This window comes from Osmerus mordax, chromosome 1 (genome assembly GCF_038355195.1).
Source record: "Osmerus mordax isolate fOsmMor3 chromosome 1, fOsmMor3.pri, whole genome shotgun sequence".
Classification (NCBI taxonomy): domain Eukaryota; kingdom Metazoa; phylum Chordata; class Actinopteri; order Osmeriformes; family Osmeridae; genus Osmerus; species Osmerus mordax.
In genome coordinates this window covers 10,547,050-10,572,414 of record NC_090050.1, presented here as the reverse complement: position 1 = coordinate 10,572,414, position 25,365 = coordinate 10,547,050, and the positions used below count along the sequence as shown (strand labels likewise).

The 25,365-nt window shown below is 47.8% G+C and overlaps 1 protein-coding gene across 1 annotated transcript; it reads left to right on the top strand.

Moving 5' to 3' along the window:
* The first annotated feature begins 224 nt into the window (after positions 1-224).
* On the top strand, positions 225-25,326 carry vgll4b (vestigial-like family member 4b). The gene is given in 7 exon segments (XM_067242884.1): positions 225-334; positions 942-1,017; positions 14,673-14,862; positions 20,796-21,024; positions 21,207-21,330; positions 22,164-22,237; positions 22,239-25,326. Coding segments are annotated over 6 exon segments (858 nt in total). The 5' UTR covers positions 225-334; positions 942-953; the 3' UTR covers positions 22,416-25,326.
* Positions 25,327-25,365: the final 39 nt, after the last annotated feature.

The window sequence follows — 25,365 nt, the reverse complement described above, 5'->3', positions numbered from 1 at the left end:
CACTCTCTTGACAAATATCTGTCGTTTTGCCACAAGGGACATTACGCAGTGTGTCATTATCATAATGCATGCTGATATCATTGCTTTGAGCGCAGCCAATGAGAGTCCTTCACTTTCACCACCTGCTAGGAAGAGAATTCCATCATTCCTAACATTCTTCCCTCTTCCTCGTTTACAACAACGAGTCTCGGAAGTTTGTTCCAACAGCTAAACCAGAGTTCTCCCTTCGATACCTACGTATCGTTGAACTTTTTCTTTGGATTTACGTACCCGTGGGCTATTCATCAACCTTATCGCGAAAACAATTCAGATTCCAAAGTGGCGCTTGAAGGTGGTAAGTGTAGCGAATATGAAACACTTGGATTCGTCAACGGAGGATACGTGAGCGCTTGTTGTATAGGCTATCTTCAGGTGGAAATAAACTATATAACTTGAATATACGGTTATTTTCTTGTTGATCATACATTCGAATGTGATTCATCAAAAGTTATACGCTTATGTTAACTGATGGAATTAGCGAGACGAGTAAGCATTTCTACATTTGAAAGGTTTCCTATTATTATTCCGGGACAACCGCTAACAACAATTCTTGCAATCGCAAAAATGCTGGATAGTCGTTTTCTCGGAGAAAAAAAATGCGAGAAAGGTATCCTTGGAATGTTGAGTGTGGGAAGCGCAACACAGCCACGAAGTGCGATAGAGCAATATTGTCAACTTCATTCATTGAGTTGAAGTCAATAGCGCGGAAACGTTACTTTATGCCAAGTATAGGCTATATTTTCTTCCTGCGGCACACTTTGGGTCATCTTTATAGCCTTGTATTTTATCGGCGATTTGCCAATGTTAGTAGTAAGTTTACACAGCCTACAACTACAAGTTTACACAGCCTACAACGTTCTCAATGATTTCACTCGTTCTAAAAATGACTTCCTTACCCCTAGGTATTGACAAGAATGGAGACGCCTTTGGATGTACTGTCAAGAGCAGCGTCGTTAGTGCATGCGGATGATGAGAAACGTAAGTTTACCCCTTTAGCCTTAAGATCCGTTAGAAATGTCAAGCCCCTCACCTTTTGTTGTTGGTCTATGAACATGCAAATTAAGGTGTTATTGGCTATGTGGATAGTCAGACATGGGCATGATGAGAAGTCTTGAAAACAAGACTCAGTCCAGATGAATCTCTATCCCTCGGCCGTTTCTCTGTGTCACTTTGTCATCAGATAATAATGGCATTTGAAATGTAGTTTGTATCTACTGCTATGGTAGGCAAATTTGGATAACTATCTACAACTGCCATTTCATGTGGACACTTGACATACCTTAGAATGTCTGACATGTCTCATTGTTTGATGTGTGACCTGAGCAGAATGGTGCAGTGCATATAGGCCTTCACATTAAAATATTTATGACTTAATTAATGACTACGAACAAGGAAGAAGGAAATTACTCCTGTGTGAGCATTGAACCACAGCTGACATGATTGAAGCTGTCAGGCTTGAAGGACTCCAGCTCTGGCCACCTGGTCTGACAGCCCACTCCAGCTGAACGCAGGAACATGCTGAAGTAACCAGCCCTGGCACCTACACCGCACTTCTCAGTAGATCGAAAAAAGGCTTGAAAAAGGCATAAGCTTAACCATAGTAACCGGTCCAGCCTTTTCAGATCTACAGTAGCATGGGTTGGGAGGTGTACTGTACACGGCCTCTTGGGTTCATCAGACAACCCCTGCAGTCACACCCCTGTGTCTGTCTCAACACATAATCATGCCTCAATTCTGGCTGGAGGAAATTCCTTCCTAGATTAAGCAGAAGGAGCAAATCTCTCTCAGCAGGCAATTTAGTCTGAGTGAAATTTAGCGTGCACGCTGCACAGTCACCACGGAGATGAAGAATTACAATTTTCCAACACCCTGCGATAATTGAACCGCTGAGTTGAGGCTTGTTTAACGTGCGTATTAATGGGCACGGCAGGAGAGGTTTGCGCTGTATTTGGTGTTCTCTTGCTTTGTTCGGGCAAGAGGCATTTGAACTATTTGACCTCTGTAGTCTGCCTCCCGAGACACTTGCGAGTGTGGTCCCTGTAAGGTTTGGAAGAGCGCTGCATGGTCTCAAGCAGTTCAGAGGTTTCTTTCTTTAGACTTCCAAGCATGGAAGGGATGATTGCACGTTACTGTACGTTTAAGATTATGCTTTGGTGCTGTGCTCTCTGAAAATGGTCGTAAATTGCAGGCTACCCCTTTGCATTCATATGAAATCCCAATGCCTGATATTTTGTATTTTCAAGTGGTAGCAGTTTTTTTTTTTTCTCTCTCTCGCAAAACTAGGGTATTCCATTAGGCCTGTCTGCATGTTCCTTTGAAATGGCATGGGATCTTTCCTGCCACATCCCCCCTAACACTACCCTCACCCTCCAGTCCCCTGCTGGGCTTTTGTTTTTCTTCAGGCCTGATGTCACTTTCTGTTGTGGGTTGTGCATGGCCTCTTTGTCCAAACACAATACACTCGACCTGTTTTCACAATAGTCAACTAGAAACCGCCCGGCCCCGAAGCTCCGCCTCCTTGTTTGCATTTATGACAAACCTTTGGAATGCTCCGCACTTGCTAGAACACTACAGGGAGAGTCTCTTCTTGGAAAGCTCCACGGCTCTTGGGCCAAGAAACCTGCCCCATTGGCCCCGACAGGAAAACACTCTGACACACAGAAAATCCCAGGAATTAACCAGCTGCTTGTTTTCTGTCCATATGGCTGTGATCTTCTGTGCTATACAGAGGGACTCCTGGAAAAGATGTTGACTTCTTGGAAGTGTACAGGTGCTGGACTACTTTGAAGTCTACGTGCATGTTTTGTACGTCATGTTTTGTCAAGGACCAATTCGGCCATGTTGCTAGGTAGCACTTCCACAGCCATATCATTCGTGTGGTAAAATCACCAGAACAGACACGCAGAATGATCACCCGTCCATGGGACATGAACCAAACCAGTCCTCATCAACGACTGAATGGTAGATACAGCGTGTTTTTTTCCCCCCAACCAGACCCACTACAGAAGTCCTGCTACTGTCATGTATAGGTTTTGAAGGAGGTTGATGAGCAGAGCTGTTTGCCCCCGAGCCAGGATATTTGAGTGCCTGTTCGTTTTGCTACATGCATATATGCCACTACTGCTCAGCACACACCTGCACTGCAGACCAAACATGATGCTGACCTTTAAGGCAGTGCAGATATATATATATATATATATTTTTTTTTAATCAATCTCTTTTTTTCCCCTTTTCATTGTTCTTGTTTCCATGGTTTGACCAAACACTCCACAACCTCTTTACGATGCTGCTCTCCCAACGTTTCCCTAGGGGCTGGGACAACTGAGTGGTCAAAGTTAGCCTACTAACTGTAGGGTGGGGGAGGGGTGGGGCGGCGGGGGGGGGGTAAAGGTGCGCACTGAATGTTGAAGATGAGATGTTTTGGAGAGGAGTTGTGTGTGTGTGTGTGTGTGAGGTGATTGCAGATCAGTGTCTGGCAGTCGCAGCCTGACTGGGGGAGTGTCCCGTCACTGCAACTTGGCAGCTCTTTGTCACTGCAGCACAGATGACGTTACAGAGACGCCTGGCTCACCTAGAGCGGTAGAGTTACGTCTTCCACACACCTCAGTCTCAGGCCAGCTCACGGTCATTGTGTGAGCGGTTGAAGTGTTATTTTTTTCTTTCTTTCTTTCCTAGGAACCTGCGCTGATCCCTACTCTGCAGCCTCGGGTTGGAGCCGGGGTTGTGTAGCTCTCATGTGTTATGTCATGCCTCTCACATGTCAGTCCTTTACACCAACTCCAATGTGTAGGTTTACACAGGATGTGCTAAGGCGCTGCCCTGTTAGGGTGGTAACATGATAGCTGAGCACAGCTGCCGACAAACCTCCCTGACACGTTGACCAGTGTTCCTAAAGGTTGAAGGCCGGATCTTGTTTTTTGAAGTTTTCTCCTTTTAATCCTTTTTTCTGTTTTGTCTTTAAGGGATGTAGCAAAGAAGTAACAAAAACAAAACGTTATTGTGGAGTCGATACAAGAGGGCCTTTAGTTGTTAATGTAAATGTGCCAGTTTGTCTTGCCTTAAATGGTCCTTCAGTATCAATTGGTGCTCTGTGAACATAGAGAGACTTTTAAGTTGGGACGATATGTGCCGGGGGCGGGGGGGGGAGGCGGGGGGGGACTTGATGGAGCAGCCTAACTGCCAGCTAGCCAGCCAGCCAGCCGCCCCTCCTCCACTCCTCACAGGGTTGGCCCTTGTTAGGGTCTAGTGGTCGGTTAACAAGAGCCCAGAGATGCGGGTCAATCTTAGTCAAAGGTTCACAAGGTGAGGGTGGCCGGGTCAAAGGGCCTTGCACGTCAGCTGGTATTGCTTTACCGACTGACCTTTCCTTTATTTTTTATTTTTCCCTGCGCCGTCTGTTCAACGGTCGCACTGTGACAGGGCTAATTGGCATTGTTTGCATTGGCGAACGCAAAGAAAGTCGGACGCGTCTTTGTTTCTCGCAGGATCTGGTTTATTGTGACTGAGCAACACTCTCATACCATACGGTGTCATATCGGCCCCTAAGTTTTTCAGTGAGGCTGTGCTGCATACCAGCCTGTTTTTTGTCAGATATCCTCCTCAAAGCTATGCAGGCCTGCAAGGCCTCTCATTCTTCCCTTGATAGTAAACATAGTTGTGTCTGAGGTGAAGCAGCTCCTACTTGTCTCTGTGAGCACAGAATCCTTGGCATTTTGTGATAAGCAGCGTCGATGTCATCAGGACCGGCCGGGACTGCTTCCAGATGTAGGTCGGAAAGGCTGGAACGGTGATGCGGACGCTGCACACTGCACTAGACCGTGGCTCCGGTTTGCATCGTGGGTAACTATCCCTGGACTCTTTCCCTTTTTTGAGGCTGTTGTCGTGAAGACGATTTGTCAAGTGCCACAGTGTAATGATATCTTTCTCCTTGTTTTCTCTCTCTCTCTGTCTCTCTCTCTCTGTGTCTCTCTCTCTCTCTGTGTCTCTCTCTCTCTCTGTGTGTCTCTGTGTATCTCTGTCTCTTTGTCTCTCTTAGTCTCTTTGTTCTGCCTCTGGGTCCAGCGGGGTTTTGACACCGAGTTCTAAACTCTGTCCTCCCAGGTGTCTTGACACAGTTCTGTGTTCCCTCTGCAGGACATCGTCCTGTCTGGGATGATAGACTGCCAGGCCTGTGATCCACACGCTAGGCCTGTGAGCCCCTGTAGGACATATTCAAACAGGCTCTGCCTACCTGACCTGCCTCAGTCCCTTCCCTGCGTTGCATGGATTTGAAAAGGCCGGGCTAGTATTTGGATACTGCCCTCCCTTTGTCAGGCATGTACTGAGAGGAGAGTAGATTGACTGGCGGCTGTTGAGTCTGTGGTTCTAGACTTTAGAGATGCAAATGAAGCATATTTTGCATGTATTTGAGATGGCCGAGGTGCAGTTGCCCGCCGGCCTACAGTGAAATCCCACAAATGTTTTTCAGAGCAGTGGCGTGGAGACTCACAGTGCGACTTGTGCTTCTAACAGTTCGGTTTTGTTTTGCTCCATATGAGAGATGCATGGAGAAATCTCCTGATTTCGGGTCTCCCGATGGTCTGCTTTACTGTGTTTTTCCTCCTCTGAGGTCATATCCAGGTTAGGTGGGGGAGAGTGGGTTTTGGAAGGGTGGCCGGCCACCCCTGGGGATCAAAGGGTGAGGTATGACAACACACAGCTGGCTCTCTGTAGAAACAGGCATGGAGAGCAGTATTCGGGCCTGGCTGTGTTGTGTCAGGGAGACCCAGCGACAGATTGATTTGCCTGTATCTACGTAAACTCTTGCAGTACCGGGATCCCGATTTGTGCGATGATCTGAATCTAGAATATGTACGGAGTGACGCAGAGTCGCAGCCAGGGTTTCTGTTTGGTTGTTTTTCTAGCTCCAAAATGGTGCTCTCCCCAGCTCACGCCATCATCGCACCCCACCCCTAAGTAGGAAGTATCGGGTTGGTTTTCCAAAACAATGACTACAACAGATGATCCTGCCTGTGGAAGCAGAGCTGTATTGTGGTTTCCCACCTTTGTGTGTGCTCTGTGTGTGTGTGTGTGTGTGTGAGTCTCCTTTCCTACCAAACACTCTCATACTCCTCCTGCCTGCTCAGTGTCTCATTGCATCTGTGTAATGATTTCATTGCCAGGAGCTTAGCGGGCAGGATTGGCAAGGTACATCTTTCAAAGCTCCCCGTTTCAGTTTGACTAGACCTTTGTCATCGGTATATGTGATATTGTCTCTAGAGAGGTCTTAGATGTTAAGCTCAGTTGGCCTTTAGCACACTGACAACCTAGGCCGTTACAATGACTCCTATCTCCAACGTGATAGCAGTCATTGTAACAGTCTTATCACCCAGGCTGTGTGATAGGAGTCCCCATAACGACATAGATGATGGGAGTTCCATTGTGACCACATGGCAGATAGGAGTCACTGTTTGACACCCAGCCTTGTCAATGGGGATGTCTGTGATGTCTTACTGTCACCACAGTGTCTCTCTCCCAATCCAGCCTGAGAGGATCCTTGTTCTTTGTTGTTGTTCAGGCACACACCTTCTCCCCAGAGGTGTCTCAGCCTGTTGAACAGGAAGTCTATTGGACTCAACCGCAAAGAACTAGTAGCGCTATATGGCAGCTCCTTGTCTGTGTGCCAGTGTTAACTTAGATATGATTGTTGTTATCGGCAAAGTGGTCCGGTGCACTGCTTCTTGGGAGGGCTTAGCTCTTCTTTCTGAAGTCATGCGTTTCTAAAGGAGAATAGAATTTTACTGAAGTATTGTATAATAATTAATCACCTTAGCTTAGTTACTCAACTCAGAGCTTTGGTATGAACAAAGTGGCCATTTATATTGTGCAATTTCACAGACTCGGCTCTGCATGTCAAAGCAAATACTGAAGCAAAGCCATTGTAGGCATGTTAGGTTCTCTCGTGTTAATGAGACATGTCTCTACAGAGTGAAAGGATACCCTGTTGTCATCTTAAAGCACCAAGGAATGGTAATCTGATGTTTTGATTTAATGCATAAATAAATTGTTTTTGTATTTACTCTGAGATAAAAAAAAAAATATATATATATTCAAATAGAGTAATTCGTTTTTACATCGGGCTTATCTTGACACCTCACTCGAACAGTTCACAAACAGAAGCCCCTCTGAGCCCACGGAAGAAACTTCCTATTCAGTTGAAGGAGACTGGTCCAGTCACATTATGTTGACTGAGCCAGTCCAATTATCCTGTGTTAGTGAGCCGTTGTTGTGTCCTGAAACTACCCACCACAGAAGACAATGGATTAACCAGCAGCTGGCTGAATAGGGGCACTGTTCTAACTTGGCGTGGATATTCTGCAGAGTGTGTGAAATATGAGACAATGCCTCTTCAAAAACCAATGAGAACCATTTTCTTTGGTTCTTAGCGGAGGTGGGGGGTGGGGGGGGGGTGGAGGGGAGGGGAGGACGGGAAGGGGGCGGGGGGTGTTGTGAGGGAGGGGAGTAAAGTCCTCAAAGTGAATAGAAGCCCCTAATCCTATTTACAATTGAGAGTGAAGTTAGAATAAGGATCTGTAATCTGGCTAGGGAGAGAGGTCAGTTGAAAACCGTGGCATTGGGCCTGAATGATCCTTTTGGTGCACTATTTGGTGTCATCAACAGACTGCATTTGGTTCAGAATGCTCTAGCCTGTTAAAGGTTAACAGGGTGTAAAGCTCCTGAGTTTTACCACTGCAGCTCAAATTTCTCTCTACTTCCTTGTTGCTGTTTTGGGATGGTTGCCAAATGGAGTATTTCAAGGCTAATCTTTAGCGAGTTTCTGAAGTTGAAAGGAAACGTTATATGTAAATGGATTCAGCCTACTTTCATCTGGCATAAACTGAGTAAAACAAGTTTCAGAAGCACTACTATATTTAAGTAAGCTCTGACAGACTTCAGCCTTCTGGGGGCTGTGGGTCTCTTTCTGCTGTGTGCACCAGCCCAATCCAGGGGCACCCCTAGCCAACAGTAGAGGATCCTGATTGGGGCTTTCGCCACCATGGCAACATAGCCGAATGCACAGGCTCCCACCAATCTGGCCTGTTTGGCCTTTCCCCTTCACGCGAATCCTTCACACAGGCTGTTTGAACCAACGAGGGGGATGCATGTGGACCTCAGGTATTCCGTTCACATACATCTGTGTGGATGTGAAGGGAGAATGAAGACCCGTGTGGATGCATTGGTGCTCTATCTCCATGTTTTTTTTTTCATGTCAACACTTTGATAGAAATACGATGAAAGTTCAAAGTTTAATTCTGACATTATAACATGTTTGCTTTCTTGTCTCATACGTGATAGCAGACCTTTGGACAATGGATTCAATCAGGTTATTTCTAAATGTTTATAATAAACCATAGATTAAGATAATATCCTGCTTAGGTTCTTGACACAAACAAGTCACTTAAAAAAGGAAGTCTGTAAGCAGCAACAAACCCAGAGGCAGGAGCTTGTAAAGTTTACAGTGTAGAGCAGCTGTCTGAAGCTTAAACCACCCTGTTCATCAGATCCAGATACGTGATGTATATAACATGAAAGAAAAGTTGCTGTACCGGTCTGCCCATCCAAAACTCAGACTTAGACATTTGTCAGGCCAAGAGTATGTTCATTGTTCGCCATTCTTCCCCTTCTTTCGTGTGTGTATGTGTGTGTATGTGTGTATGTGCGTGTGTGTGTGCGTGTGTGTGTGTGTGTGTGTGTGTGTGTAGATGCATTTCACATTAGGAGAACAAAATCAATGTCTACTGTGTTCACGTTATGTCTTGATGGATAGGCTTTGAAGATACAGGCCTTGACAGTCAGCTGTGACACTAGAGGGCAGCAAAGAATCATTGCAAGATTGCAACTTTGGAGCTGGAGGATCAAAAAAGATTAAAGTTGTATTGTTCAGTCAGCTCTCATATTCATACCATGTATTTGCTATTAAAATAGCAAATATATAATTTGTATAGGTTTACTTTTTAAGTTATGTCTAATTGAAAAAATTGATGTAGGTTTATGCATAGGTCAACTATAGTTGATGTGATACGAACGGCTTTGATCATCAGTGGCAATGATGAATATAATGCAGTTGAATGTTATTTTTTTACTTTTCCATAACTGCTTTCTGATTCAAGATTTTCTGATTCAAGCCCCTCCCTCTCTCGTTCGCTCGACTAGAGACGCATTTGGAAGGCTGATCTTTTGCGTAAAAAATCTCTGACATTTGAGGCGCTCCAGGGATTTAGCGAGCATGCCTAGTGGCCGATGCATACATAGAGGAAACCAGTGTACATTCGAGTCATACCAAGCATAACCTGCGTGTCAGTGCAGTCTACTTACAGCGGGCTGTGAGGAGAACTGGCGCTTTTCTTTTGTCCTAACTAATTATTTCTACCACTTTAAAAAGTACTTTAAACAAACTTTGAGTTCGGGAATTCATTACCATTTAGTCTCGTATTCAAGGAATTTATTTTTTGCATTCAGAAAAGTTAGAGGCTGGGCCTTTAGCTTGGTGTCGTATCCACGTTCACATAATTATTCCAATTGCCTCGGTCGAAAGCAAAAAAGCTGGTCTTTTTGCGAAACCAATAAATGCTTCTTACGAAAATGGACCTGTTGAACTACCAGTACTTGGACAAAATGAACAACAACATTGGCATACTTTGCTATGAAGGTAAAATCATTATTTTCTTTAGCCTAATTGTAAAATGTGATTGTGGTTGGCTGTTCTTCGACGTCTAGTAACGGTTCCGAAATGAACTGTAAGTATTACCGATTTCGAGTCATGGTGACTTGGTTGGATGTTATGGCAATCGAATAGTGTTAGTAGTAGGCTTTAATATTCAACGTCAGTATGAATATGGACTTGCTACAGTAGCTTCGTCATATTTTAGAAACTGACTGTACTGTTTGCGTTTGTTACCATAGAATACTATTAATTATTTGTACTATTTACTATTTATTTAACTGGACACATGTATTGAGTAAAACTCTTTTTTGAATTGCTCCTTCTTTATTCTAAGCTTTTTAAGTTCATAATGTAACATTCATTCTTATTTTAATATTTTCGAAGGGTTCTAAAGCTTCACATCAACGTGACGTTGATTCAACACTGTAATGCAATTTACCTGTCACTTGCAAAACTATCAACAACTTGTATGCTATCATGTGTACAGTTCCTTGGGTAGTGTTTTGTCCATTATTATGAAAGACAGTCTCAAAACGAAGCTCATTATTGAACATCAAAGTCTGGGTACTTGTCTAAGCCCACCCATGGGTGAATTTCAACACTTGCTTCCTGATCAAGCTTGACTCTGAATTATGAGGTGCATAATAATTCAAACTCACAACAAAACACCCACACGCCACTATCTCTCTAAGTGTATTTTGACTCTTGGGATAAATTCTTCATACTTCCTCCTCTAACCCCAACCACACTACAGGCTATGTCACCAGTCATGTATTTGAGCCCCTTTTGTGCTCATGCTGCAGGCTGTGACTGTAGGGTGATGAAAGATTGTGGGAACTTGGGTCTTTGAGCAGGGTTTGCATTCAGTGACCAAACCTCCAGCAGCTAGACCTGGGTCTGTCTCCTCTCCGGTTCTCTTCCTCCCAACCAGCCTCCTGTTGTCAGTCTTCACTTGTCAAGGGCAGAAATGTGATACAGTCAGCGTATGGGGGCCTAAAATGCATGTTCCACAGTAGCATGGAAAATAGAATGCAGACAGACTCTTTGTCATACATTTGACTTTCGGTGTTACCACCAGCAGCTTGTTCCAACCAGTTGAACCAGGCTGGACATGAGGAACTGTGTTTTTAAAGCATGGTTTTTGTTTATATTAACAATCCCATTGAAGGTGTAATGGAAGAAAGTGTACTGTGGCTGATTATGGCCCTGACACCCTGTTGGGACATTGGGGCTTGCAGAATGAGCTAATCTGAAGCAGCACCAGTCATTCAGCCTGCCAGTCAGCCAGCCAGCCAGCCAGCCAGTAGTCCTATCTCTCACTGCTACCAGGATTAGCAGGGCCATTTTAGACGGTAGAACAGTGATGGTTTAGGAATAGCTTCCCTATAAATATGAAGCAAAAACATTCAGAGACATAATTTGTTGCAGTAGATAGAACAAACTACAGTAAGACTATACTTCAACCCCATACTTAAATCTGTTGTTGGGATCCTGGGTGTTCCATTTCAAGCCTATTTGATGTGCTGAGTGGTTATTTCAAAGGATAATGTGATCCTTCCAGAGTCAGTTCTCATCAGACAACAGCGGTTTCCTATCATTACATGCTGTGGACGTTTCTCCTCTTTTTTTTTTTTTCTTTTCGTTGAGGAAACCACGCTCACTCCTCCCTCGGAGAGCAGGATTATTGGGACGCTTCTCTGCGAATCGCACGGCCCGGTTTTGTTTTCGAGCTTCGTCTCAGCTGACCAAGCGTAGCTGCTTCCTGACAAGCAACAAACACAACAAAAAAAATGGTGGATCAATGCAGCTCCACAGCCTGGAGCGTAGCCCCGGCTACCAGCCAGGGAGAGGGAACGCTTCAGCCAGCTCCTTTCCTCAAGGTCTATCGCTCATCATCGCCGTGGTTCGTTATTCAGCTTCCCCCCAGAACAGGCGTCAGGCCTGGCCTGCCGCTGGAATGCCTTCCTCTCTCAGTAGCCCCCCACAGTCACATGACCCGGTGACAGTGGATGGAAATACACAATCGGAGCAGCCATTTCTGCTGTCTGTAGCATGGCAGGCTTTTTTCTGCTATTTTGGAGGTGCTGTAACGGCCCCGCGTCTAATCCCTTCGCTGCCCGTGTGCTGGGTGTGAAGGGGGACATTGTGCTCCAGTCCGGTTATGGTTGTCGGGCCGGGGGGGTTTGAGGAGATGTTTTGATTTACATGTCGCACATTTAGATGTTGTTGATGACTTCATGAGAATCATTTCTCCATTCAACAGATGCTCCCCCCCCCCCCCCCCTCCGAAATGACATACAGAAGGGATTTGACTACCTGTGATCTCTTGTAGTAAAATGCTCTAGCACTGAGCTATACCCACTGAGCTATACTTTTTTTTTTTTTTTTACTTTTTATAGTTTAACCAAATGAAAAATCTGGTGGATGGGTAAGTTCACTTATGTAACTCAAGTAGTTGGATAAACTACTCTGTCTAAGCTGCTACTAAAGTACTACTGTCCTGGGACTTGTGTGGGATGGATTCCTCAGGCTTCACTAGAATGACCTCCCTCTCCACCAGCCAGGTCCTACTCTGTCGGACAGTGCCAGCGAAGGCAGGGGAATGCTGACTGTCCGTTTTACTGCTGAACACAGGCGAAATAAAGCTGCATGCTATGTAAAAGACCCACCCTGCCAAAGCTACGCGCTTTTGTCATCCCATTGCCTTGGTTTAGCCCTGCCTCGAATGTTGATGTAGGCCTGTGGCTGATGTAGATCTGCTGCCTGGATGAGAAAAGATTGTGGCAGAGAAAGAGAGAGAGAGAGAGAGACAGAGAGAGAGAGAGAGAGAGAGAGAGAGAGAGAGAGAGGGCCTGGCAGCCATCAGACATCCGGCCTGATATTCCTGCAGAGAAGACAACAAGGCCCTTCTTTTTATACTAGTTTTTTTCTGTGTTGTGCGCGAGGCCCTTTCATGTAGTTCAAAAAGAAAGGATTCATGCCATTTTAAAAATAAAGGTAACCCTCAGGCCCTCCGTTCCCATTCCTGAGGATGCCTGCCAAATATATATATCGTTTCGAGCCATGCTTAGATTCAGCTTTTTAAAGCCTGCCAAAGGAAGGAGAGGGGGAGGGCGAGGGGGGGGGGGAGGTTCACCTCTGTAATATGAGCTCATCCTGACTTCATGTTTGAAGTCCTAAGAGGACTTCGCCTTTGATCATGTTCACTTAATGACGGCCTCTCATTGAGTTTGGACACGGAGAGCTTCTCTTGACACTGATAGAGATCTTTATGACTCAGGCCGTTCCTAACAAAGGTTACTCTACCAGGAGGGAACGCCGGGGTTCCTCTCTCTCTAGGTTGGTTCTGTTGCTCTCTCTCTCTTCTTCCCCTGCACCCGTTATCGTCCTGCACAGACTCTGTGAATCGCGGCAGCCAGTTCTGTGGACTGAAATAGAGGAAGCTCCTGTGTGCAGTCTAGAATAGGTGGAAGGCATGAGGGGGTGTATGTTTAGAGCTTGTCTTGTAGACCTTGCTTTCCTGCCCGGGGGTGGATTGGCCTGGCCCACGAGGCGCACAAAGAGATGTGTGTGTGTGTGTGTGTGTGTGTGTGAACGTGGCCGAAGAAGTTCATACAAGGTGGTCTGCTTTTCCGAGGAACATGCACGAGTCGAGGGTTATGACCCCCCGTTTCGCCACGACGCGATGCTAGTTTCATCCCATCACGGCCCGAGCGTTGCCAAACAGGGCACATGTTTTCCCCCCCTGAATAGACTCGCAGCGACACACAGTTGACTTCTGTAGATTATTTGTCAGCCCTCCATGGGCTGTCTGACCCCGCCCCCTCGTCGGGCACTTCACTCTTGAACCTCTGATAAGCCATTATATTCGCTGCTCTCCGATTGGCCGGCTGATTGGGCTGCCACAGCCCGGCCCACAGTCTTCTCTTTATTACCAGCCCTCTCTCCTGCCAAAAACAATGATGTCATCCCGGTTGCCATGGAGCGCAGTCTGACGAGCAGAAACATGCCAGTCAGGAAAATGGGCTGCTTGTTCAGGAGGCTCCTCTCATTCTACTCTTAAAGAGGACAGGGGACAGGGTGGGGGCAGGGGGGGGGGGGGGGGGGGGGGGGGGGAGGTGCTGGGGGTGGAAAACATCAGATTTCCCTCCAGTCGAATTCTGGGGTGTTTTAATTGTTCCAGATTGAGTTTTTCAGTCGTGATATTATTTCCACTGTGGATCCCCCCCCGGTCCATTCTTCTTGACCCTCAGGAAAAAAGAACTCCGTAGCACATGAATTGATTACAGCTGCTGTCTCCCCAAGTCTGCCTTCAGACACCCACTGGCTGCTGCTCTCTGTTTCAGCACGGAGGTGTTTGATTGGGCAGGAACTGCTCACCAGTGGAAAGTCCCCATCAGGAGTCTCTGCCAGTAGTATTTTTCCTGCTTCACTCCCACTCGCCCCGGCCTCAGTACAGGCTCTGTGAGCTGCTCCACAAAAATGATTTTTTAGCCCTAAATTGAAGTTGTTTTCTTCCATCCAGTTATCCTTTCTGCAGCGTGGAGCCTGCCAGGGCATGCATCGTGGCCTAGTGTAGAAACCCTGCAGAGCACAATGGGGCTCGCTTGTAATGTGTTTGTTGAGGCAACCTGGAGGCAGATCTGCTCTTATCACCCTCCGGTTTATTGCCTGATAGGGTATGTGGTGGAACCGCGATACGGTCACAATCATTACCAATCCAGCGCCAGTTCAGGGTCACCGTGCCATTTCTGTAAGCATCTATTGTTTTGTGCCCGCTGACTTTGACCTAGCCTGCTCTTAGAGCTAGCCTTGAATGTGGCTGTGTTTCTGTCAAGAGTTAACACATCTGAGATCATATCTTCCCGGTTCTAACTGTTGTTTTCTGTTTTTGACCCTCCTCCTCCCCCCCCCCCCCCTCCCTCCCCAGGAGAGGCAGCTCTGAGAGGTGACCCCAGGATGCAGTCCATGACCCTGTCCTCGGCCGTCAGCAGCCACAGGACGGGGCCTCCTCCCATCAGCCCCAGCAAGAGGAAGCACAGCGGGGACCAAGGCGACGACGACATTGACTGCGACAACGAGCATTTGGTCAAGATGAGCCGGCTGTTTGCCGCACAGCTGTACGTTGACCCTAGCCTCTAGCGTGTGACTGAACATCCTGTAGTGTCTCCTGCTCTGGTCCACCACTAATGCTTCTCAGGGGTGACGCTAACATTATATCACACGCTAACAACTGCAGTTGTTGGATCACCTGCAACCTCATTGTGTAATTTTGGGGTGGGGGGGTAGAGTTTAGTTGGAGAGCATTCGACTGAGGTCACAGGTTCAAGTGCCGCCTCTGTACGTTGCTTTGGAAATGCTACCGTTAATCGGTCCGTACATCTGTGCTTTTTAGGCCCCTCAGCTCAGCAGCACTCCTGGCGTTGCGTGTGACGATGCAGCTGGCTCCTAAGTGGGGTACATCTGTGCAGGTAGCACTGTTGCTGAAGTCGGACTCTGGACATGCGCCAGAGGGCTTGCATGGTTCTGAGTGGCGGTTCTAGGATTCCACACATTCCAGGCCTGTGATTGGTGCACATGGCTGGCCAGTGGAGCCAGTCCGTGCTCCTGGTGGAGGCTGTTGTGGAGGCTCTCTTCATTCCTTACATTCCTGCTGAACAGGCCGGGGCTGAGGCTGGGGCTGAGGCTGGGGCTTAGGCAGTGTTCGATCATGGGACCACAGTTATGGCTATTTATTGTTGTATATCTCACCCTGGTGTTAGACAGAGCACTCACAGGCTTGTTCACGGCCCTGGGAACAGGGAATGGGGATTAAGATCTAAGTGAAAGAGGCTGGTGACACACACACACATTCACACACTTACACAAATAGGCACATGAGAATTGTTGGTCTATTTAATCGGGTCAACTCTTGGTATCATAACAAAGGGTGATCTTGATATTTCAGCGGTGGATGTGTTCCAGTTAAGGCGACACGTACATCATTATTATGTTTATGGTCCTGTTTTCTGAGAACAGGAGCCCAATTTTGACGTTTGCTGCGGTTTCACTCCAGTAACGTGATCTTGGTGAGGCATTTGATTTATGTGCCAAGTGGTTAACTTCTCGCCTGGTTTATATGGAAATATACCCACACATGCATATCAAGTAGGTCTGAAACATTTCTTTCTTGTGTAACTCTGCCCACATGGGCACATTGTAATTTCGCCTGCTATAAATGAGTTGTCATCAGACAGGAGCTGCTGAAGAGACTGAACAGTCCAGTATTATACAGACAGACTTGGTTCAGGCTGTAATGGTAGGGTTTCTTCTACACTGACTTGTATGTACTTGGAATCTAGAGACTGCTCTTATGGGTAGTTAAAGAATAACAGGCTTTTCCCAGCCAGAGCTTAGTCAAAAACACAGGTCTCTTAGCTGTACTGGGCTATTTTTGACGATTCCAAACAGAAGTTGTGTTTAACTCGATTGGCTTGGTTCACCCTGCTGTCTCTTAAGTGCTGTTATTTATATGTGTCGGATGGGGCACCTCCCCCCTCTGTACCTCTGGACGCTCCGGGCCCCTGGCTGCGTTCGCTCAGGAAAAGGAGAACTTATTTAGACATTGCAGACCGAAATGTACTCGTGACAGTTATCTTGATCTACATGACACGATGTTCAATACCCGCCTACATAATAGGTTTACTATGTGATCTTTCATCTTTGGAGTTTCTGTTTCTTTCACCCTCCGGAGCAGGGCCTCTGGCCCTCTAGTGAGTCTCGACGTGTCGGAGGAGAAGCTAGCCGAGTCACTCGACACCTCCGGATGAGGGTGGGTCCACAACCTAGTGGGGTCGGGTTTCTATTGTGGTCCAATTGTGCGAGGGGTGGGGGCCCTGGTAGAAAGAAAGACCTGCCACCAAATCTTCAGCAGGAGGAGTGGATATTTCAGTTACATGTAGAAAAGTTGGTCACATGACCCCCTAATGAGTTTGCCTGCCCTGGAACCTCCGTGTCGGAAAAACTAAAACTGACAATGAAGAACACCTCCTGAATATTTGTTGTTGTTTCGGTGCTTTGAACCGGTACTGTCCTTACAACAAAAAAACTACAAACATAAATGGAAGCTTATTCCTCATGAATTGAGGTTGTGTAAGCAGTCCTGAGACATGCTCTCTGGGGAAATGGAGGTTGTGGCTCAAGGCCTGCTCTGTGTAGTGGAGTAGGATTTCTTGTCAGGCAAAGCTATTTTCTCATTTTCCCTGTGGAACAGAAAACAAAGAGCCCTTATCCTGAAAGACCACTGTGGGCTCGAAGCTAGCTACGGCTGCTGCCTGTCCCTCTGAACGGACTCCCCTTTGCAATAAGAGTAGTCTGTTTGGTTTCCCTCCCCAACACACCACTCCAACCGCCACAATAAGTCTCCCGTTCTGCTATGAGACTCTCTCTCTCTCTCTCTCTCTCTCTCTCTCTCTCTCTCTCTCTGCCTCTCTCTCTCTGCCTCTCTCTCTCTCTCTGCCTCTCTCTCTCTCTCTGCCTCTCTCTCTCTCTCTGCCTCTCTCTCTGCCTCTCTCTCTCTGTACAGCTGTTGGGAGCTACATGTGTTCATACTGGTCAGCTGACCCTGTCCTCCAGACTCCTCCTCCTCTACGGTTGAGGCGTTGCGGTGAGCAGGCGGGCCTGTGCTGCCGCTGCAGTGCTTGCTGGAACTCCAAAAGCACTGCTTTCTCATGGCTCCCGCCCCAGCCAAACACAGAGGAGAGACAAACCACTGCCAAGGTAGCCAAGGCTGATGAAATCATAGTTTGCTGTCGTTTTACACTGGGGTTTTCTTTGTTGGGTGTGTATGAACACAGCCCCTCTTCAGTTGTGTTCCTTTTTGCCTGTCTTTGTGGTTTTCGCCTCTTGGTTTTCATTCTGGAGACTTCTTTACAGCTTCATTTGCACATGGCAGCGGTACGCGCTTTTAATATCTGGTTCAGCATAATTGTGGAGCCTCAGACGAAAGTGTCACGCAGCTCAAAGTTAATTGGTTGGTCTCGCGCTGCTTTGTGTTCCTGACCTAACTCCAAAACGAGGCCGTGTTTATACCTTGGCAGGAAACACGAACCTGTTGACTTTTCAGCTGTAAATGTTATTCCTCACTTCCCTGCTAGCTCCTGCTGGAGCCACAGCAGAGCGGTGTGCAGGCCTGCTCTGGGCCTGAGTGGAGGTCAGTGTGTGTGTGTGTGTGTGGTAGGAGGAGGACCTTCGACGCGGGCCCGTGTTTGTAACCTGTGGTTCTGCACCTCCCCCCTCCTCCCCCGACCTGATTTTTCCAGATGTTTCCTGTATCTCAGAGGGCGAGGCCTCGTTCACTTAAAACCTCCACACACACACACACACACACAAAAAACTGTCCTGCCCGAGATTTGTAGTGAGGTTTGTCAAACGGCACCGAAGCACAATTGTGAGAAAATGCCTTTCCGTTTTACTACTACCCCAGAGGCCTCAAAATAAAAAAATCTAAACCATGATGGGAACATGGAGCTGACAAGCACAGTACATGTACTTAAGAATGATTGTGGAGTTGTAATATTGTCGAGGAAATATGACGAGTTCGTTTATGGATCGCTGGTTTGGGCCGACTTGTGTATCCCTGGGAATAGCCCTGTGATTCCTGCCACAAGTGCCACCACTAATACCAGGCTTCCACATCACCCCAGTGGCTTGTAAAAAAGTCGTATTGACAACGCGGTACAGTATTCGAGCCGTTGTTAATCCCAATTTGTAATCGGATCACCTCTCCCTCTTCCTCTCCCCTCTTTGTTTTTTGGACCTGAGGCTTCCTGTCTTTCCAGCTGCTCTCTGACAACACCTTGAAATATGGTGTGTACTTAGGTTGCCATGACTCAGTGTGAGGAGCAAGACTGAACATTTATTGTGAAAGGGGATCCAGCTTCCCCCCTATCCCCCCTCTTTTTATTTAGTTTTCCTCCCCCGGCCCAGAGAGCTTGCCAAGGCTCTGAGGCCCCAGGCCCGGCCTTCTTGTGGGAGGAAGCAGGCTTGTCTTCATGCTCTTTGGCAATGATTAAAGTTGGGCCCTCCCCCCCATACACACACACACACACTCTGGCCCTTTTATACTCCCCCCCCCCCCCCCCCTTCATCAAAACAGATGGAGGCCCCATATTCTCATATGAAGCAGATTTAAAGTCTTAAAAACACCACTTACTGTATCTGTAAAGGCAAAGGGCAATAACTCTGTCCAATCAAAACCTGTCCCTGCTCCCCTCCGTCCCCCGCCCCCCCCCCCCCCTCCCAGCGTCTCCCATCGTTTTTTGCCCCAGTCTATCCCCCCCTCCCGCCCCTTCTCTCCTGTCTCCTGCCCCCAGTCTGTGCAGAGCTCCTTCACAGGCCCCGGGGAGAGACTAACCCTGCCTCTCCCACCAGGAGGGAACATGTCCAAACTGCTCTCTGGCGCTCTGTAATGAGCCTGGGACGAGAACGAAGGAGGGTTTGTGTGCCTGCCTGGGAGCTTATCACACACTGTTTATGTTTGAGGATAGAACGGGGAAGGGAGTTTGTTGAAGTTGTTTAAACAGCCTTTCATTCAGAGGATAGGAGTCGGCGTAATCATGTACGTTCTGCTGAATGGAAGTTAATATTTTGCTACGAGAACTTAAGCTAGTCGTAGACCAAGTCGTTGTTTGGGTTCAACCCTTATGGGGTTGGGGAAAAAAACACAGCAGCTTTTCAAATCTTTTTGGAGGAAAATCTCAGCGATAAAGCAGACGCGCTGTGGCACTAGCAGAGTTCTGGGTCTGGGATCCATTGTTTGATGTATTGTTCCTGGGAAACGGGATTTGCCAAGTCTCTCTGAGACTCCACAGGAAGTGGGCTGTGCGGGAGCTCTGAGGTAGAGAGAGACCGGCCTACAACCGAAATATCCATGGAAACTGGGAAGAAAGGAAACCAGAACGGAAGGAAACCCTCGGCCTCATTCTCTTGTAGCTGAGGTCTCATGCATTCATCTCTCTCTCTCTCTCTCTCTCTCTCTCTCTCTCTCTCTCTCTCTCTCTCTCTCTCTCTCTCTCTCTCTCTCTCTGTCTCTCTCTCTCTCACACATCCACAAAACTCCCTTGCTCACCCCTTTCTCTCTCTTACGCTTTATCTCAGTTTTCCCCCCTTTCTATTTGCCCATTTGTTGGGGGTTGGAAAAGACGAATGTTGGTGTTTGGATGGTAACAGAGAGCTCCCAGATGCTTTCTTCTCTGGTAGGGGTTGCCTGGTCACGCCGTACTACGAAGCGTACAGGAGAGCCGGCGCTCACTGGGGGCGCTCCTCGGCGTGTCCCCGCCCTGCTCCACGGCCGGGGGAACAGGACTGTCATCTCCCTTTTGTCTGAGGCAGGACAGAGAGGACAGGAAAGAAGCCCCCCCCCCCTTCCCTTAAAAAGCCCTCAGTCCACCCTTCTGACGACAGGAGAGAAGAGAGGGAGAGGGGGGGAGGAGGAGAGGGCTATTGCAGGAAGGGTGATATACAAAACAGAGCAGGAACACGCATGCAGTAAGAGATTGTTGGTCGAAAAAGTACCAGTAGTCCCCCCCCCCCCCAAGGTGATGTCATATTCCAAACGTTGGCGTTCAAGATAAGACACCGGTGTTGTTCTTTTCAAGGTTCAAATGTAGTATTTATAGGTCTCGTTGTAGATGCAGTCACAAGCAAAGATTCCACGGTTCCACGAAGTCCATGATTTGAGCTGGCCTTCTGTCGTCGGGTTCTGTAGAGGTCGGAGGCTCGTCCGTTTCGACCTCTTGGCGTTTGGTTGGTCGGCGTTTTCCGTCGGCGAGGAGGTGTGCGAGCGTCGGGGCGGTACGTTCCGAGCGTTGGAGCGGAGACCACAGTCTGTCGAACAGTTGTTGTCGAGCCCTCAGACGGGCTGAGCGGAGCGTCGTGAAGAGAACATGCCTGGCCCAGCTGTGTTATTAGCTGCTGTGCCTGTTCATGTCGTGCTGCTGTGGACACGGCCCCCCCGTAGTAACAGCCCCTCTCCCCCCCCCCCCCTCCCTCCCCCCTCTCCCTCCCCCAACAGAGGCAAGCCTGCCAACGGGGACTGCTACCGCAAGGACCCCCGCGAGCGCAGCCGGAGCCCCATTGAACGCGCCGTGGCCCCGTCCATCGGTCTCCACGGCAACCACCCCTACGCCCACATGCCCAGCCTGGCCATGGACCAGCCCCTGGCACTGACCAAAAACAACATGGACGCCGCCCGCACCATGGCGCCCATCTCGCCCGTCGTCAGCTCGGTGGCGCGCCAGCAGGTCAGACTCCGCCCCCCCCCCTCCTACGTCCTTCACCTCCTTACCCGTCACACCGATGTCCTGCTCTGTGGTGGGACCGTCATGATACCGTGGCCCACACAGACACAGCAGCTGGTAACTGTGTCCTCCAGGCAAAGTAGGGATTGTACCTGTATCTAACACCCTCCTCCTCCCCCCGGCAGAATCGTCCATCTGTGATCACGTGCGCTCCGGCCAACAAACGTAACTGTAACCTGTCTCACTGCCCCGTGTCTCACAACGGCTGCTCCTCCAGCCTGCCCCCCAACTACAGGAGAACCCCCAACAGTAAGTTCCCCCCCCCTGCACCTCACATCAGATCCCCATCTCCATAAGAACCTCCACGGTAGTAGACTTGACTTGATTTGATATCGATTATGACGTTACTTCTCACACCAAATGCTTCCGCGATTCTGTCTGTTAGCCATCCATTCAGTTCCCTCTCGCCTTTAAGTGAGTTGTGGATCACCTCAGGTTAAGTTAGGACTTAACAATGCCCTCCACCTCCCTGACCTAGCGCTGAAACACCAAACATGCCCCAGGACAGTAAGTGGAGCATGTCTCTGCCTGTTGTCCAATGGGCTGTGAGGAGGAGGAGGAGGGCAGGTCTGTTCTGTCAGCACAGGGGTCAGGCTGGGGTCAGCTGAGGGCCACGGGAACACAGATCTCATCTCTCTGCAGGGACCTCTCTCCTCCTCTTAGAAGGAAAACACAGTAATGGGAACCAGCTTGGCTTATGCAACCCCTCGGTTTCCTGTCAGGTCTCCTGTATCTACATCTGGAGACACTGAAGACATTTGTACTCGGACCTCTCTTTGAGAGCGTGTACTAAATCCAGTGGGTTACATTACATTAGGGTGTCAGTTAAACCATCCCATAATACATTAAACACCTGATGAGGAGAGAGAGTGTTGAGAGGATGTGTCAGGGGCGTTGCCATCATACACATACACATTTTTAAATGCGTGCGATACTAAAATATAAAATTCCAATATCAACAACTCCGTCATTTTTTATTGTAAGCAATCAGAGATCCAGGGGGGGGGGGCATGTAAATGAACCTGCGGTGTGCGTGACCGTGTGTCCGCGTGGGCTAACCTGCCTCTCCATCCCCCCCCCAGCTCCGACCAACACGGCGTGCGACCCCGTGATCGAGGAGCACTTCCGCCGCAGCCTGGGCAAGAACTACAAGGAGCCCCGAGCCCCTCGCCAACTCGGTGTCCATCACAGGCTCGGTGGACGACCACTTCGCCAAGGCCCTGGGGGAGACCTGGCTCCAGATCAAGGCCAAGGGCAGCTCCACCAGCAGCCCCGACTCCTCCCCCTCCAACCACATGGTCAACCACAACCACTCCCCCTCCTTGGTCTCCTGAAGGACTTGGAGCTCCGCCCCCTTGCCCCACCAGAAGACAGCCAGCGAACCCGCTCAGCCCTTCGGCGCCCCTGCATGAGTTAGCCATCCCCGCTTGGAGCAGCGCCAGTGTATAGCCGTGTACATAGTGATGACGGAGGGAGGGAGGGAGGCGTTTTTTTTGGTTTGGACCGTCTAACGTTTTTTCTTTTGTTTCTGTCTATGTTAGGTTTTGCGTACAGCTTTGTGTTTTGCGTTATCTTTTGTCCAGCATTTGAAAGGAAAGCTAGCAAAAATCCTTTTTCTTTACCACATGACTCCAGCAAGCATCCCAACCCCCCTATGCCTTTGTTACCAAAGATACCTCGGATGCTAATTTGCTACCCCCTCGAAGAAGGAAAGGAAAAATTGGAATCCATTTGCTCACATTCATCTCTTTCTTTCCCTACATGCTTACACTCCACACTGTAGAGCTCTCCCTGATATCGTATGTGTATACTTGAAGCGAAAGGCCTGGTCCGATTTGCACTACTGTCGAGGGATTAAGGTTGCATGTCGAACTCATGTTGGATATACACATGCTTATGAATAGATGGCGTTTCGAGGGCAGATTGCTGAATGACAGTTAGGTGATGCTGCGTTCCACTCAGAGTTTAAAACCAAGCAGTTCCAAAGCCAGGGGAGAGACGATGCCCAGTTCCTTTTTCCCCCAAACACATTTTTTGTAAGGTTGATACTCACAACTGAACTGTGTCCCTTCTCCAAACATGGGCATTGTGATCACTCTGATTAGCCCCCCTCATCTCCCCCCCCCCCCCCCCTCTCCACCCTTTACTAAGCACTGTGGTTTGGTAGATTTTAGGTAAGGTTTGAAGGGTAATTGTTTTTTTAGTTTTGTTTTTTTTTGCTTTACAACTGCATGTTTTGAATAGCTGGTATCTATTAATGTTTAGACATTTCAATCTCACTACTACTAGCCTGTTTTCAGATGTAGTTTTATTGTTTTTGTTGTCAGTAACAGTCCTAGATAGACTCACTACTGGTACAGTTTAACTCGATATTATGATTTTGTATTCAAATCTTCATTATGGTAACGGCCAGCTACACAAGGACGGCCTCCGGATAGGCCCGGCGCTACACATGAACCAATCGGATTTCTGTGACGGTAGTCCCATGGTACAGGATGCTGCAGCACTGTGCATGACTGAACATGAGCAACGCAAACAGCCAGAGACGGGTCAAAGCCTAGGAGGCAACTTCTCTTCCGACGAGCGCAGAGATTTCGATGGCGTCGTATTTTTTTTTCCCCCCTCTACTTTTGCCAACACGTTTTGTTTGCGGTCGGCCGGCTGCGGCAGCTTGAGGAACCGACCTTCGAACTCGTGATCAGCCTGTACCAAGGTGTCATACATTCCTCCTATAGGGAACTTAGCACAGGTGTCACCATTTCTCTCGATCTCAGCATACATAGCTACTAACTAACCAGTAAGCGATGACTAAGGTGTCTGGTTGTGGTGAGGCCGGGGTTGTGACACTGCCCAGAGGCCTTTCCCTGTCTGTGGTCGGATGGCCATACATTCCATCACGCCAGTTCATACTACTTCTGGACAATGACACAACCATTTACTCCGAATCAGAATCCAACTGCCAGACAGTTGACTGTTCTCAAAGTGGGTCTGAGTCAAACGTTTAGAGAGAGAAGAAACAGAAACATCTGGGTAGTTCTCCACAGATTCATGGGTTTCTTTACGTCGTTTGTGTTCATGTATTGGACATGAAAAAAAGTTGTGACTATGATATTTGGCCATCGTAAGATATTCATTTAATGTACGTAAACACAGAGGGAATGGGCATTGTGTCCCAATGTCATACTCATACACATTTCACTACCATCAGTAGATAGGAGGCTTACTCTGCTTCAGAAAACTATCCCTACACGCTGTAGGAAAATCACTTCAAAAATACTTTTCTTTTTATATAGACCATCATTACGCTGTGCGTAACGAATGTACAGAGAAAAAAAAATCGTAGGTATTTTTTGAGGAACAGTTAATTTGTTAATGACATGTAGCTATTTAATTTTTTTCCCTGTCCTTTTATTGTAATCATGCATTTTCTTTTCTTGTGAAAAAAAAAAGTTGATCTTTTTTGTTTGTAGAGTTTGTCGAAAAGGTAAAAAAAGTGCAGGAACACAGTTATTGTATGGAAACACTGCGTCGATGGCCACTTGTGTATTAATGCTGACGGCGAATCAGCAGTCTCAATGCAGAGTCGAACACCAACCGTGACATTCTTGATCAACCATTTGCCTCTTGGGACGACAGAAAAAAAAAAAAAAAAGTGCTCATCTGACCTGTCTGAGATAGGTAAATCCATGATTGGTCTGGGGTGGGGAGTTACATTGGCTGTGTCGCACTAAAGGTCACCTCGATTCCCCTGTTGGAGGATGGATAGAGCGTTGATCCCCCCCCAGGGCATGTTCTGTTTGGCAGTGGTCCTACCTGAGCCCTCGACCCTGCATGGGTGTAACTATGGAGACAATCTGGCCAGGTAGTCAAACAGCTGTTCAACCATGTTCATTTATCCATTGATCTCTATGCAGGCCACACTGGATGGGATGTACCCTGGGATGTGTGACACAGCCTATGTCCCTCATATATATCCTGTTGGGGTTGAATTGCTACTGTATTAGCTATGTTTATTTAACTCTAGAACCCGGGAAGACTGGTTCTGCTTCCAAATAAATGAGACAGAAACTCTCAAGTTCCTTCACTTGGAAGCTGCATCAACGTTGTACTTCAAACTGTTTGTAAATCTGTATTAAACCCTCAATCTGTGGCCCCTGTGTCTCCTTCAACTAAAAAGGTTTTGGCAGGCCAACTTTTTTTGTACTTAAAGTAGCCTCAATGAACAATAAAGTGCTCTTAAACCACTATGTGCCTCTTGTGACTGATGTGTTCATGATTGTGACA